This window comes from Lampetra fluviatilis, chromosome 44, assembly GCF_964198595.1.
Source record: "Lampetra fluviatilis chromosome 44, kcLamFluv1.1, whole genome shotgun sequence".
NCBI classification, from domain to species: domain Eukaryota; kingdom Metazoa; phylum Chordata; class Hyperoartia; order Petromyzontiformes; family Petromyzontidae; genus Lampetra; species Lampetra fluviatilis.
In genome coordinates, this window is record NC_136318.1 from 4969807 (window position 1) to 4983669 (window position 13863).

The following is a 13863-nucleotide window of genomic DNA, read 5'->3' on the forward strand; positions in this document are numbered from 1 at the left end:
TGATAGCTTGTAAAACGTATCAACCAAAAGATAGCCTTTCGGTAAAGTCACGTAGGAATAAAATAAATCACGACGTTTCGATAATTGCTTGTGTTGCAATCGAAACGTCGTTCTTTAATTTATACCCACGTGACTTTACCGAAAGAACCAATGAGTATGGATCCCTGCAGTCACGAACACTTCAAATCTAGATCAACAGCGTTAAAATAGACTTACAACAACAAGGCACAGAGCAGACAGTGAATGACATTTTTATTAAAAAGTCAAAACAATTTCTTGCGACAGGGAATGGCATGAGGACACCCCAAATAATATACACACACACAGCAGACGTGTCGAACCCACCTATTCTGTACAACCAGACAATTCAGGTGGAAGCAAAAAGGGTTTCAAAATCCATCCCCCTCAGCCCCACACCTCCACTGATCCCCCCCAATCGACTACCACCCCCCCCCCCCCCCGTGGTGCCAGTGTGGGGCTCAGAGTTCATCTTTTTCAGCTTCTGCTTTTTCCGAATCCTGCAAGACACGGGTGAAAAAGGAAACCATCGGAATCAAAAAAACATAATTTTTGTGAATGAATATGTAGGTGTACATAGGTTGATGCGAGCACACACACCTTGTAAGTGCAAATGTTTACATGTAAAGTATATATTTCGTCACTAACATTGCCTTAAAAAGGGACGATCGAGTGGTAGTAGCTGCAATTTAGTAGAATGCGATTTCCTATTTAAACAAGACTTCCTGGTGAAATGAGCATGAAGGTGGTGCATGCAAACATCTCTTGTTTACAGCCATGAGCCAGTGGTGAATTCCACTATCCCATGGCAGAGGGGCTAGTAACACAATCGCTGTTTCACTTGCATAGAAAGTGGTACTCGTTTAAGCAACCTCTATGGAGAACTTCTTTTCGCATTGTACAGAGCCAACCGCGTCAAAGTTGCAGGGGAGGGGAACTAAACAAAAGGCAGTTCTAAAGAAATACTTTATGGATGATAGGCCCACTAAACCCCTACCAAGGATTTTTTTAAAAATAGATACATTGATCCTCTTAGTATTGTCCATTTTGCTCTTCCATCAGACCAGCCAAATATCAGAGAATCCAAAAGCTTTAGTCAGAGATGAGTAATGGCCTCTCAATGCCCCGTGACCACCAGCACCCACTTACTGTGGCATCCTCATCAGCAGCCTTCTTGTCTTGGCTCCCAACGTCAACATCCACCACCTCTTCATCATCATCAGCAGCATCGTCATCGTCGGCATCCTGGTCCTCACTCGCCTCCTCAGCCACGTCCTCCGGCTCCTCATCAACCTTGACGAAGAAATGGAAGGACGGTTTATCGTCATTACTGGGTTCATATTCGGCTACAAGCCCAGCAAACCCCAAGTTGTATTCCTTGCCATGGCTAAAATCATTGGCTACCAGAATCGGGTGGAGGGTTTCAATCACGGCCGGCTTAAACTGTTCACAGGATTTTTAGTGGCGCTGGCTCCATGCACAAACCCCCTGGAGAGAGACATATCGAAGGCATCTCGTTGTAAAAATTCCATTTTAACGTCCGCATGTTATTTGATATCATCTACGAACATAAAAACCTGATGTACGTGTTGGATTACAACAGTTAATTAAAATACCCCATCGTTATCTTAAAAACGAAAAATGTACAAAATAGCAGTAAGTCGCATACACCCTTTAGGCCCACTACACTGCCAAAGCCCACTATACACAGTCAAATGCGGCGTCTCCAACCTGCATATGCACTCTAACCCATGCCTATACCCTTCGAGAGCAATTTCAAGCATGCACATTTTCTCTAGGCCTTCTCTGCACAACTTTCCAGTGTCGGTTTTATTTTCGTCAGCAGCCTCGTTATTCAATCCATGCCACGAGCAGGTAACACACGCACGCCGATTAACTTACAAAGGGAGAGTTAACGTTTTGTAGGCGGACGCAAGAGACTCGCCCTCCGGTGCTAACCAACCGCCGCGACGGACGAGCACAGCAACGCACCTTGGCCTCGAGGTCGATGTTGAGGCTGACGCGCAGCATGCGCTCAATGCGGTCGCTGAAGGAACGCGTGTCCTGCAGGAGGTAGCCGGAGCGCAGCGTCGCCGTCTCGAACAGCACCAGCGCCAGGTCCTTGGCCGTTGAGTCCTCCTCGCTCGCCTGCAGGCAAGGGGACGAGTGGAGATAAAGACATCAAAAACTTCACAACAGGTCGCCATACCCTCCTGGTAACATCCCACCTCGTGATCCGGAGGTTTCACAGGATTTCAGGTTAGGATTCAATTGAAGAATCCGGTAATTACATTTGTCCCGTTTAACCATCTTGTTTTGACCTCACGCTCGCCTGCATCCAGGGGGGGCAGGTACCGCAAATAGATCTGACCATTCACAAACCCCCACTTCCCCTATCATTTTATAGCTCGTCAGTTTCAGAGTTGCTCTTTCACCATTTTAGTACATAGAAGTGATTTACATTGATCATGGTGTCATAAGTCTTGAACGTCCTTTCCCCAATCATCCGTGCGGTCGGATTGCCCTAACACTGTTCAAATCCATGCTCAAGTTCAATACCTTCCCCTTCTCACTACTGCTTGCGACCACCTCGAATACGATTTAAGAATTACACAGTATGTACCACCATCGAATGTTGGTCTCGCTGGTTCTATTAGCACATTTTGCGCCCAACTCGCACAAATGAGCAATTTTGGCACCTGATTGATTATCCAAGAAACCAGAAGATTGGCAATTCCAAAAAAGCCACTTTAATAAGCACTTGGCGACCGCCTTCCAGGAACACATCCATCAAATCGGCAGCAAAAGGTGGCGACATGGGTGGTGGGCGATGGTCACGATGAAGGTGGTAATCTGCCATGTGACCCCTCACCTGTACACGGGTCAGCATCTCCTTGATGAGCGGGTGTCGTGGGTTGATCTCAAAGGTTTTCTTCTGGCTCCCGTAGAAGCTGTATGGACAGGGGTGGAACAAATGCGTGCGCACACAAGTAGCAGCATGAGATTGTGCGGAAGTCAATCAATCTTAATTTTATTTGCCAATATCGCCCTTATTAAAGTAGGCATCAGGGCACATTACAACAGAACGGGAATAGATGCATTGCTCATCTCCATTAGCAGTCCTGAACTAGTGGTAGAAATTCCTTATTCTCATGGCGGTGGCAAATCTTCTCCATCGGGCTGGCAATAATGATTACCACTTTCCCTGCAAGCAGTCCGAACACTTGCAGTAGCGGGGGATACGCCATGTTTGGCTTCAATGGACACTTGACAATTCTCTCCCTTTCCCCTTGCAATTCCTTCCCCCCCCCCCCCCGCAGTAGTTAGATGTTAACTACCTCACCTGGTATGGAGGAAGTTGTGGGTTCGATCCCAACCTTCACACCTGTATATTTGGCGTTCGCAAATGTGGATTTTTCTTCCGGTCCTCCGGTTTTTCCCTCCACGTTTAGAATCAACATGCGTTTAAAGTATTTGCCTGCTATAAATTTCAGGTGATAAGACCACTTAATTGGGCTCTCATTTGTGGCCAGGTCGCTTCTGAAAATAAAGATGGTTCAGTAGGCTTTACCTGGTAAAATAAAAATAGTTTAATAGTTTAGCTTTAGTAGTTTAGATTCCATCCCTACCCCCTATCCGTCCCTTCTTGCCTAATCTTGCTTCCCTCTGTCCGCGTCTCACCCTCCCCCATGGCGAACCTGCCGGCGGCATGGCCACTCACTTGGAAGCGGCGTCCTTGCCGGTCTGGTAAGCCTGCGCCTTCATGATGCGCTCCATGTTGCCCGACCAGCCGTACTGGCTGGCGACGAGCGCGCAGGGAGAGCCGAGCAGACGCTGCGACACCGTCGCCTTCTCAATCTGGCGCACGTGCAAAGCAAAGGGGAAACCCCACAGGGGGATTCTAGATTTGAAGCTTTCGTGACTGCAAGGATTCGCGCTCTTAGGTTTTTTCGGTAAAGTCACGTAGGTAAAAAATTTAATTAAAAAAAATAATAATAGAAATAAAATAATAAAAAATCACGACGTTTCGGAGGCAACACAAGTCTCCGTCATCAGGTGGGACCGTCACAGCTAGATTTGCTGTATCAAGTGAGGCAGGGATTCCAAGATGCAAGTTCTTAAATACAAGTTAAGGGGAGGAGGGGGGGGGAGCTTATCAGAATGTGGTAGCCAATGAATGGAACGTATTAGGAGAGGGGCGGGGCTAAAAGAGAGCACGACGTGTACGTAGACGTGTTTGTGCACAAGCCCCTGTTGGTGCACATGATAACGCAATCGCCCACACAGGGGGACTTAGTTTAACCGTGGAGAAGCTGTAGCCACGGGGATACGCGAGGTGGCTTGGTTAACAACTGTGTGGAGGAGGGTTCCACGCCGACCTTGTCCTTGAGGGCGTTGTCCTTGAGCCACTTGACGAGGGGCTCGTACTCCTTCTCCAGGGTCTCCAGCTTCTCCTTGGCCTTCTCGCTGTCGTCCAGCTTCAGGCCCTCCTTGGCCACGTTCTGGAAGCGCTTCCCGTCAAACTCGGGCAGCGCCTGCGCTCCGCCGCACGCGCAGAGGGAGCAGTCGCGTCATCAGGAAAACCCACGGGGCGGCGAGGACGGTTCGTTACGGCCCTGGTCAGAGACCCCGGGCTGGGCTGGCACCGATAAGAACCTGGGTTCACATTGCAGTTTCAGCTGCCCAAACTTCGTTAAACCGAGTGCCTCAAGTGTAGGGTTTATGGTCTCAGCCCAGGCACCAATTACTTGAGAAAATCATAGATTTGGACAGCAAATCGAGCTGCGTAGAGACCCGCAGACTGTCTAAGCCGTGATTAAACTGGATCAAGTGTACCAGAGTGAGTCTCAGCCTGGGCACCTAGGACTTAATTCACATACTTGCATAGAGATCCATAAACTCAGACCCAAAATGTATCAGACGATTATGACCCAGGCTCTCAAGTGTAGCAAGTTAACGGTCCGAGCAGTCGGCAGAGACTGCACCAAAAACATTTTAATTTTGGCGCTTCTCACAAATTCGCTCGAATCCCAGCTCTCGGGACTTAAATCAGCCAGGCTGCTGGGCGTGCGACGGGCAGCAAGGCAGGCAGAGAGGTTGCGAGAGAACAGCGCCCCCGTGTGGCCGCTCACCTGTATGCAGTACTCGTCCACGGCCTCGGTGAGGAACAGCACCTCGTAGCCCTTCTTGAGCAGACGCTCCACGAACGGTGACGACTCCACCTGCCACCACGCAAAGACAAAGGTTCCCCCCACACCATGTAGCTGTTAGACTGTTGGGGGGCAAGTGCCAGTAGAGAGAGCACCTGTTAAAGGCTGGCGCAGCACAAAGGGGCAAGTGGCCAGTACCATGCCCTGCCAATGTTGATGTTTACACTGCACACACCAAGATACTCATTTGAGATGAAGTTGAACTCGGTGAGGTAGGGGGGGGGGCAGCAGCACTGCTCTGAATAGCGTTTGCCACTTCCGGGTTGGCAGTGCGCATGCATGAACTTAAATTCCAGTGCACACATCACAAGCCTAATACATTTCAATTAATCGACACATGGTCACAGCCTCACTACAATAGCCATAAAGACCACACAAATAAGCATGGCAACAAGACTGACAAACGTCAACCGTCAATCTAGACAAATTACATTCACCAGGATGAGACGCCGCACTCCCAGTGACCACACAACAGCATCACACAAACAGCATCACACACACACAACAGCATCACACCACCATCCCCCCTCACCTCCTTGCGGTTGGCGCCGGCAATGAAGTAGATCTTGTCTTGCTTCTCCTTCATGCGCTCCACGTACTCCTCCAGGCTCGTCAGCTTGTCCGTGCCGAACGACGACTGGAAACGCAGCAGCTTGGCGAGGCGCGTACGGTTCGAGTGGTCCTCGATCACGCCCAGCTTGATGTTGGTGCCAAACTCCTTCCAGAACTTCTCTTCGTACGACTCGTCCGCGATCTTCTTGATCATGTCCAGCGTCTTGCGCACCAGCTTCTTCTTGATGACCTGCGCCGGCGATGATGCAGCAAAGAGGGTCAGAGATACGGACGTTCAGAAGTTTATTTCCCTCACCCCCAAGCAAAACTCAATGCGCCACGCTGCTGTAGGCAGTATTCAAATCAGAAGTACGTGATGGAGAAACGGCCATCGTGGTACGAGTCAAACAGTGAAGATTGACACCCCGCGCCAGCTCACCTTGAGCAGCTTGTGCTGCTGCAGCGTCTCTCGCGACACGTTCAGGGGCAGGTCGTCAGAATCCACCTGGGCCAACGGAATAGACAAATCTCTCGTCAGGCACACGATAAAACGTGGGGCAATTCACTTGCCTGGCACAATGCTAGGTCAGCTTCTGCCATAGGAATGTAGTCTACACCAGTGACTTAGAGCCACCAATGTTGCCTATATATAGCTGTAACAAATGTTTTCCAGCTAAAAGCAGTACCAACTCAACTGTTGAAAATGTACCAAATTTCATTTCATAGTACTTCTATAATATTAAACTTTACAGCCACTTAGTCCAACTTGTATACAGGTATTAGCTTAAATTAGTTTCAACTAGCAGTGTGAGAGGAGTCTCCCCCAGCCCCTTGATTCAACGAACTGTCACTAGTTGGGATAATTGTCTAATATCCAATATTCTTATTCATATTGGCGAATGTATCATCATCCATTGTACGGATAAAAGCTTTCCCCCACACGGTCAGTAGTTGGGGCTGTTTCACCATAGTGCGCCACACTGGTCAGTGTATTTTGGTGAAGGGAAAACAGCCATGGGATCTGTTTAGAGACACTCGCTACTGATAGCTGTGGCCGAGAACTGAACTCTGGGTCACTGGGTAAGCCCAACGCCGGAGATTCGATGCACGAATTGGGCGCTTACGAATCGAGCACGCGCTCACGCTGCCCTAGTTAAGAGATGCTTGCGGCAGGAATACGACTCACCACTCCCTTGACGAAGTTCAGGTACTTGGGCATCATGTCGTGGAAGTCGTCCGTGATGAACACCCTCCGGACGTACATCTGCGCGACAGCAGTGCGGGAACATCCCCAGCACCTCCCATTAGCAAGGTTGGCTACGTACGGTGCGCGAAAGAAGTTCAACATGCGTGCAACATCCGATTTGCGCCGTGAACCCAACCCGTGACGGCACGGTCGTGTCGGTCACGTCAGCAAAGCGGTGCCGTCAGAGCGCCAGCGCACCAGCGTCTCGACGGCGTCAAGACTAGTTTCGCCCGATGGCACATCGTCCCGTTTACCTTGATGAAGTCGGTCTTCTTGGTGCCGTACTCGTCGAACATGCCGCGGGGAGCGCTCGTCGGCACAAAGAGGATAGACCTGAAGGTCACCTCGCCCTCGGCCGTGAAGTGGATCCAGGCCAAGGGCTCGTCAGAGTCCTGCAGAAGGAGACGCACGCGGTCAAGGGAGAGGCGGTGATGGGTGCGAGGGAGATTGGATTGTGGTTTAAAGTCATGGGAATCTATCGTGTAGGTAGGGTTCATAGAAAAACTGCCAATGACGTTAAAAGAAACACCTCATTGCTCGAGTAGGAATGGCAAATTAACCTTGCCAACCATACATTTCAGAAACGTGATTTTAGGAACTAGATTACACTTTGGGCTGCAGTGATGGTGCATCAGATGGCAGACTGCATAACAAACCGTTTGAAATTCTAGCCAACATCTGAAGCAGTCCTGGGCTATCTGCTTCACGCTGACCAGCCTGGTAACGTACGGTCAAACTCACAATACGACAGCGCAGGGGAGGGGAAGAGGCAAGATGTGGGGGGTTTAGCAAGGCGGCGGCGGAGGGAACAACAAACAACAACTACCTTGGAGAAGGACTTGTAGAAGGCCTTGTACTCATCGTCCTCCACTTCCTTGGTCACTCGCTGCCAGATGGGTTTGATGTCATTCATCAGCTCCCAGTCCCAGATGGTCTTCTCAACCTGGGAGGGGCGGGGGGTGGCACAAACCGCTCGGCATGTTATTACGACACTTAGCCAATTCCAACTGGGAGCGCGACGAATCCGCCATCACGAGTCGCGCCTCACCGTTCGATTTGAGAAAGTATTAAGTGTCTCGTTCACACCTTGCTTGTATAATCGTTCACATTTTAGTTGGATATTCACACGTTTGGTCAGTCACACAGTAAACGTGAACTTTATCGTTAGCCCAGTCGTGCAGAATCATTAGGGCTCAGTTTTTACGTGTTGTGTTTCAGTAAACTAAATTTGTGGATGGGGAATGTTCACAACATGGTGTTAATTTGTTTTCCAATTATAATCTTCTTTCGATTGAAAGTCCCTTCAATAATTCCAAGCGGAGAGCTGGTACGATACTCAAGTCCAACAATCACAATGGTACCTTCTTTGTCTTGGGTTTCTTCTCGTCTTCCTCTTCCACCTCCACATCGTCATCCGAGTCGTCCGCCTTCTCCTCCTTGGCCTCTTCCTCCTCCTCCTCAATGGGTTCTTCAACGGTCTCGGTCTGCCACGGGGCGAGAACTTCCCGTTAGGAGGGCGCGCACGCGAGTAAAACCTGCTGCCGTCGATATGGGCGCGGTGTCACTCTCGTATGTGAAACGCACGAGCACCACGCACCTTGCTGCTCCACACGTAGATGGGGAAGTTGATGAACTGAGAGTACTTCTTCACCAGGTTCTTGATGGTCTCCAACTCAAGGTAATCTGCAGCTTCTTCCTTGAGCACCAACCTGAACAAGAGGCACCAGAGTAATTCATTAGAAGTGCAACAACGCGATTAAATTAGCATCAATTATTGTATGTTGTGATACACACGCATAGAATCGCACATGGGTGGGTCAATGCTTTTTTGCGATTCATCGGTTGTATGTTATGAGTTGATGTGACCCCCCCACTCCGCCCCTACAAGGCCATTACACATTCACCACAACGTTAAAACAACTCTTCATATCAGGACCCTGAATTATGACAATTCAGACCCTTATCCATTTATTGGTCTCACCAAAACTACCTTAAATGCCCCTGATCAGCAGGGCTATGCCAAGCATGTCTACCACTTGGATTAAATACTGCATACGAAACCAAGTGTTGTATGCATGGGCGGTGGCCAGGAGATGGGCGTAGCAACATTTGGTTCCTGGACCCATATGCAGAGCTTTGACAGCATTATCACGTTACTACCTATAAACAATGGGTGAAGAGCAGCTTCCAGCCCAACCTGTGTCTTGTTCTAGCCACCAACCACCACAACCGTCAAAAATGTGGCCGTACACCAATGGCTTGGGCCACAACGACATCCAAAATGAACAAATTTAAAACCTCCGCCAACCATCCGCACTCACGTGATGGTGGTGCCGCGCGCCAGCGTGTTCCCTCGCGGGTCCTCCGTCACCGTGAACTCGGACGAGTCAGACTCCCAGATGTGCTGCGTGTCGTTGTTGTGCTTGGACGTCACCACGATGCGGTCGGCCACCAGGAAGGCCGAGTAGAAGCCCACGCCGAACTGACCGATGAGCTCCGAGGTCGATTGGCCCTCGGTCGCCAGCTCCTGTGCCCGGCTCAGGAACTCGCTCGTGCCCGACTTGGCGATGGTGCCCAGGTTCTTGACCAGCTCATCGTACGTCATGCCCACGCCCGTGTCTGTGATGTGCAGCAGGTTCTTCTCCTTGTCGGCCTACGCGGGGAGTGGGAGGGGGGGGGAATGATTGGGGTGAGAGGTCCGATGGGTCCAGATAAAGGATGTAAAGAGTGCAGAGTTGGGAGGTGGCCTTGAGACTCGGAGGTCAGAGAGTTGAACTGGCAACGGCCGAGGTCCTGGGTTCGAAAAGAGAAAGTCGCCTGTGATTAAGTCAGGAGTTTAATGTAATGAGTTGATGGTCAGTCACCAATGATAGCACAAGGAATGTATAAACAGTTCTTAGTTCACAGAATATGACAGCACCAGCACAAGAGGAATAAAAAAAACGAAATATACACAACAATGCAGATTTCCTCCCGGAATGTTCCACAACACAGCCGGGCATTTCGAGTGCCGTGGAGAAGGGGAGGCTGCCAAGCAGTGGAGGAGGAGGGGGGCCAGGAGAGAGCGGAAAGCGTCGCACAGCAAGGCTGTGACCCCAAGGTCAGTGTAGAGTCACAGTCGAGGTCGTTTATAGTCGACAGCCATCACCGGGGACCCCAAGGTCTTACCTTGATCTTGATAGTGAGCTCATCGGTGGCATCCAGAGCCTTCTCGTCAGTCAGCGACATCAGGCGGATTTTGTCCAGGGCATCGGAAGCGTTTGAGATCAGCTCTCGGAGGAAGATCTGCAAAAGAGAGCAGTGGCGACATAGTTAAAAACCAGTGCTGGACAACGTCCACGATAAACAGCGGCGACGCCTCGTATGCGCGCGACCCAAGGATTGTGTCCGACTGAATGAACTGTAAACGTTGGGAGAAGTTCACCCAACATAGGTCACCGATATCCCACGCCAGCACCCTACAAACCCTCAAACCACCATGAAACCAAGCTCATAACGAGGATGGCCAACTCCACGCACAAGAAAAGATCTCCCCCCCACCCCCGTCCGAAGAGGCCACGCAGATAACGGCATGTGGCAAAACAGACGATACGATTATCGTGGACCTTGTATCACTCGACACATCGTAGCATCGCAGAATCCAAGCAACCTGTGTTCTCAAACCACAAAGAGGTCTCCCTCCTCTCCACCGCCCGAGCTTTGAAAAAAAAGCTAATTCTTTCATTAGCTGTGAATAAACAGTTGGGTCCTTGCCACCACCCATTCTCACAGCCTGGCCCCCATCACTGTACCTCCTTGTTCTTGTAGAGGGAGTTGATGATGAGCTTCATCATGCGGTTCACCTCCGCCTGGAAGACGTGCTTCTCCGCTTTCTCCCGCAGCTCCTTGATCTGCGCCGCGTTCAGCCCATCCAGTGTGATCGCCTCCTCCTCCCTGCACGGCGGAAGTGGGTGGTGGGGGTTCAGGGTTGCAATAGATTTTATTCCAAGGTTAATTGGGTTTTATCTCAAAATTGCTGTTCATGTAGCAGATTAGTGCCTGCAGGTGGGTCAAGCCAACTCAATACATACAACATATACGAATTGAAATACATTAATTCTGACTTAAAAGTAACTGCAAGTGCTGTACAAAAATAAAACAAATCCATTTTAATCATTGCATCATTAAGTCTATCATCAGCTTCCAGGCTGTCAAGAGGGGACAGGGGTGAGGGTAAAAGGAGGAAATTTGCCCAGGGCCTCACAACAGGCAGAGGCGAGTGGACTAGGAGTTGCATTCTGCCTCCTGGCCTCCAGGAAACTCTGGGCAGACCATAACCAAGCTAAATATATATAAAATAATAAACTCCATTCAAACTCAACCGACCAATGGCCAAAGGCCTCCCACCTCCTCCCCAAACTGTGTTGGTCACAGGGATTTTGTATCACCATACTTCACCACGCCTGTCACTGCGAATTGGCAAATGGGGGAGGGGGAATTTAGTCATGGCCAGGAATCTTCTTTGCAATTTTAACAGATGGGAAAACAATGGATTGCAATTGCAATTGCCAGCGTTAAATATCAATTTGAATCGATTAATCTTTGCAGAGCCTGCTGGCTCCAGTGGACATGCCAGGCAAACACGATGACGATGGTTGGAATTAACAGCGAAACGTCACTCAAATTCATCTTCGTGGTTCTTTCGGTATAGTCACGTAGAAGGGAAATAATAAAAAAATAAAAATAAAACATAATAAAATACATTTCTCTGTATTTTATTGTTTTATTTTTATTATTTTATTATTTCCCTTCTACGTGACTTTACCGAAAGAACCAAGAAGATGAATCCCTGCAGTCACGAAAGCTTTAAATCGAAAGTCAAATTGTGGTGGAGTTTACTCTCCAACACACTGGTGTGCTGAACTTGTAACCAATTGGCACGTTTCACGTGACAAACCTAACTAATTGGCCGTATCGGGTGGTGGCGGGTTTAACAACAGATTTCTATGTGTACGTGCTCTAACCCAAAACAACTATTATGGAAAACGTGAGAAACGTCAGCCCTAACATGGTGGTGCTGCCGCGGTGCGGTGTCGGTGGTAGTGCGAGGAGCCTCTTCCCCCCACCTCTGCACAACTTCGTCGTCCGTCCGCGAGCCCTCGCGGCTCTTGCCCAGGTCCTGCTCCACCGTGGCGTCGCCGTCCACCGTCGAGTCGTCCGCACTCACCGCGGCTGTGGACAAAGGAGGGGGGGGGCGGAGGACGCAGTGAGGAGGAGCGTCGAGACGAGGGGTGCCTGGGGGAGAAGTGGTCGCTGTGTGGGGAGCGGTGGTGGAGCGGTTAGCGCGCTGCGCTATGAACCCGGCAACCCAGATTCGATTCCCGCTCACGGCCAATTGCCAGTGACGATTATTTGAACCGGTCCTGGGCCTTCCTTAAGGCCGACTCAGCCTCAAATGAGTACCTGGTGCGATGTGCAAACATTGCGACGAGGGAAACAAAGGCGGCCGGGCGTGGTGTTGGTCACCCACCCTCGTGTGCCGTGCTGGCCTTCATAGGTGCTCGCTAACAGCACTTGCCCCAACGGTCTGTGCAGGCTATACGGGGGATCTTTGTCATATGGAGGAAGTGGAGGAGGAGGATGGAAATACTTGATGGCCGATGAATGATTGTGGTTCATGGACATTTAGGATGCGTTGGAGTTTATGGGGCTTGTTAATAAACAACCGTTTTTAAACGCAACGATCGACCATTTGCGCACTCACCAGGCTCAACTTTTGCGTTACTTAATATGGACGTGAATGGGGAGAATTAAGGGGTAATTGTGGTCATTGGTTGTATTTGTCGATGACGGGATTGCCAAGTTTAACACCGATTATGTAAATTCTGGAAACCTTCGGTTTCATCAGCATTGCACAGCCTCGACCCCCTCCCCGCATCAAACACTCGCAAAACAAGGAAACATTTGCACAACTCGATATTTAACGTACTCCAAGGCACAATCCCACTGCATTTTCCCGGGGCATGAAAATTATCCCGAATCGCTACGTCGTGGTAGTGGCAGCTTGGGCGAGGCCTTCGACCAGCAGTGAATAGACCACGGCTAGGGCGGTGTGCGACCGACCACAACGATTCGCAGATTCGTCGATATTACGGTGGGAGGAGAAGTCGCGATTCGATTCAAGAACCCTACAAATTAATTTTTTGTTCAACATCGACGTCAACATTTGACAGGGAATATACCGAACAATCAATCGCCCCGGGGGTTCTTTTTTTTTAATTGGCAATCGTTCAGCAAAATGTGAAAAAATTTCACAACGGCGGCGTTTGACACGAGAAAAATTTGCCTTGCGAAGACGGCACAGAACAGCAGTCTCGAGGTGTGGAACATGCTAGAAAGGGTGCGCGCGTTACGCCAGACGAAGGTTAAACGAGCTATTTAATTATACGCTCGTCAATGTGTTAACCCGACGCACGGCGAAGTTTATAACGCATTAAAAAAATGAAACAACCGTATACTCACAAAACGTCAGAAGTGCACACAGCAGGCCCACGAGCCACACGCTCCTCGCCATCGTGTTCGGCCTTCAGTCGGGGAAAGAGTTTCTATAAATTTTGATCTTCGCCGAGACACAAAATGTTCGCGGCGCGAGTGAAAGTTCGCACGCAGCGACGACGCCGACTCACAGGGTGAAGATCCCACAGCTGAGTGCGAGCGGGCGGGCGCCCCTCAGCGCTTATATAACCTCCCGCGTGCCCGCCGCGTGGACCAATCAGCGGCGAACACGCACGGCGAGTGGCCAATCAGAGGCGTCCATGTGCGAGCGGCCGGCGCGCGGGGCCGTGTCGCGCCGTGATT

At 50.1% G+C, this 13863-nt stretch overlaps 1 protein-coding gene across 1 annotated transcript; it reads right to left on the reverse strand.

The window, feature by feature from the left end:
- Positions 1-235: 235 nt before the first annotated feature.
- On the reverse strand, positions 236-13733 carry HSP90B1 (heat shock protein 90 beta family member 1). The gene is made up of 19 exons (XM_078876556.1): positions 13528-13733; positions 12132-12237; positions 10818-10959; positions 10195-10311; positions 9348-9679; positions 8624-8735; positions 8388-8510; positions 7853-7969; positions 7281-7418; positions 6967-7044; positions 6220-6285; positions 5761-6030; positions 5151-5240; positions 4398-4553; positions 3740-3876; positions 2891-2969; positions 2011-2166; positions 1168-1311; positions 236-518 (listed from the first exon to the last, which is right to left on the reverse strand). The coding sequence occupies exons 1-19, from the start codon at positions 13577-13579 to the stop codon at positions 480-482; spliced, it is 2454 nt and encodes an 817-aa protein (XP_078732682.1). The 5' UTR covers positions 13580-13733; the 3' UTR covers positions 236-479.
- Between the last annotated feature and the right edge of the window lie 130 nt (positions 13734-13863).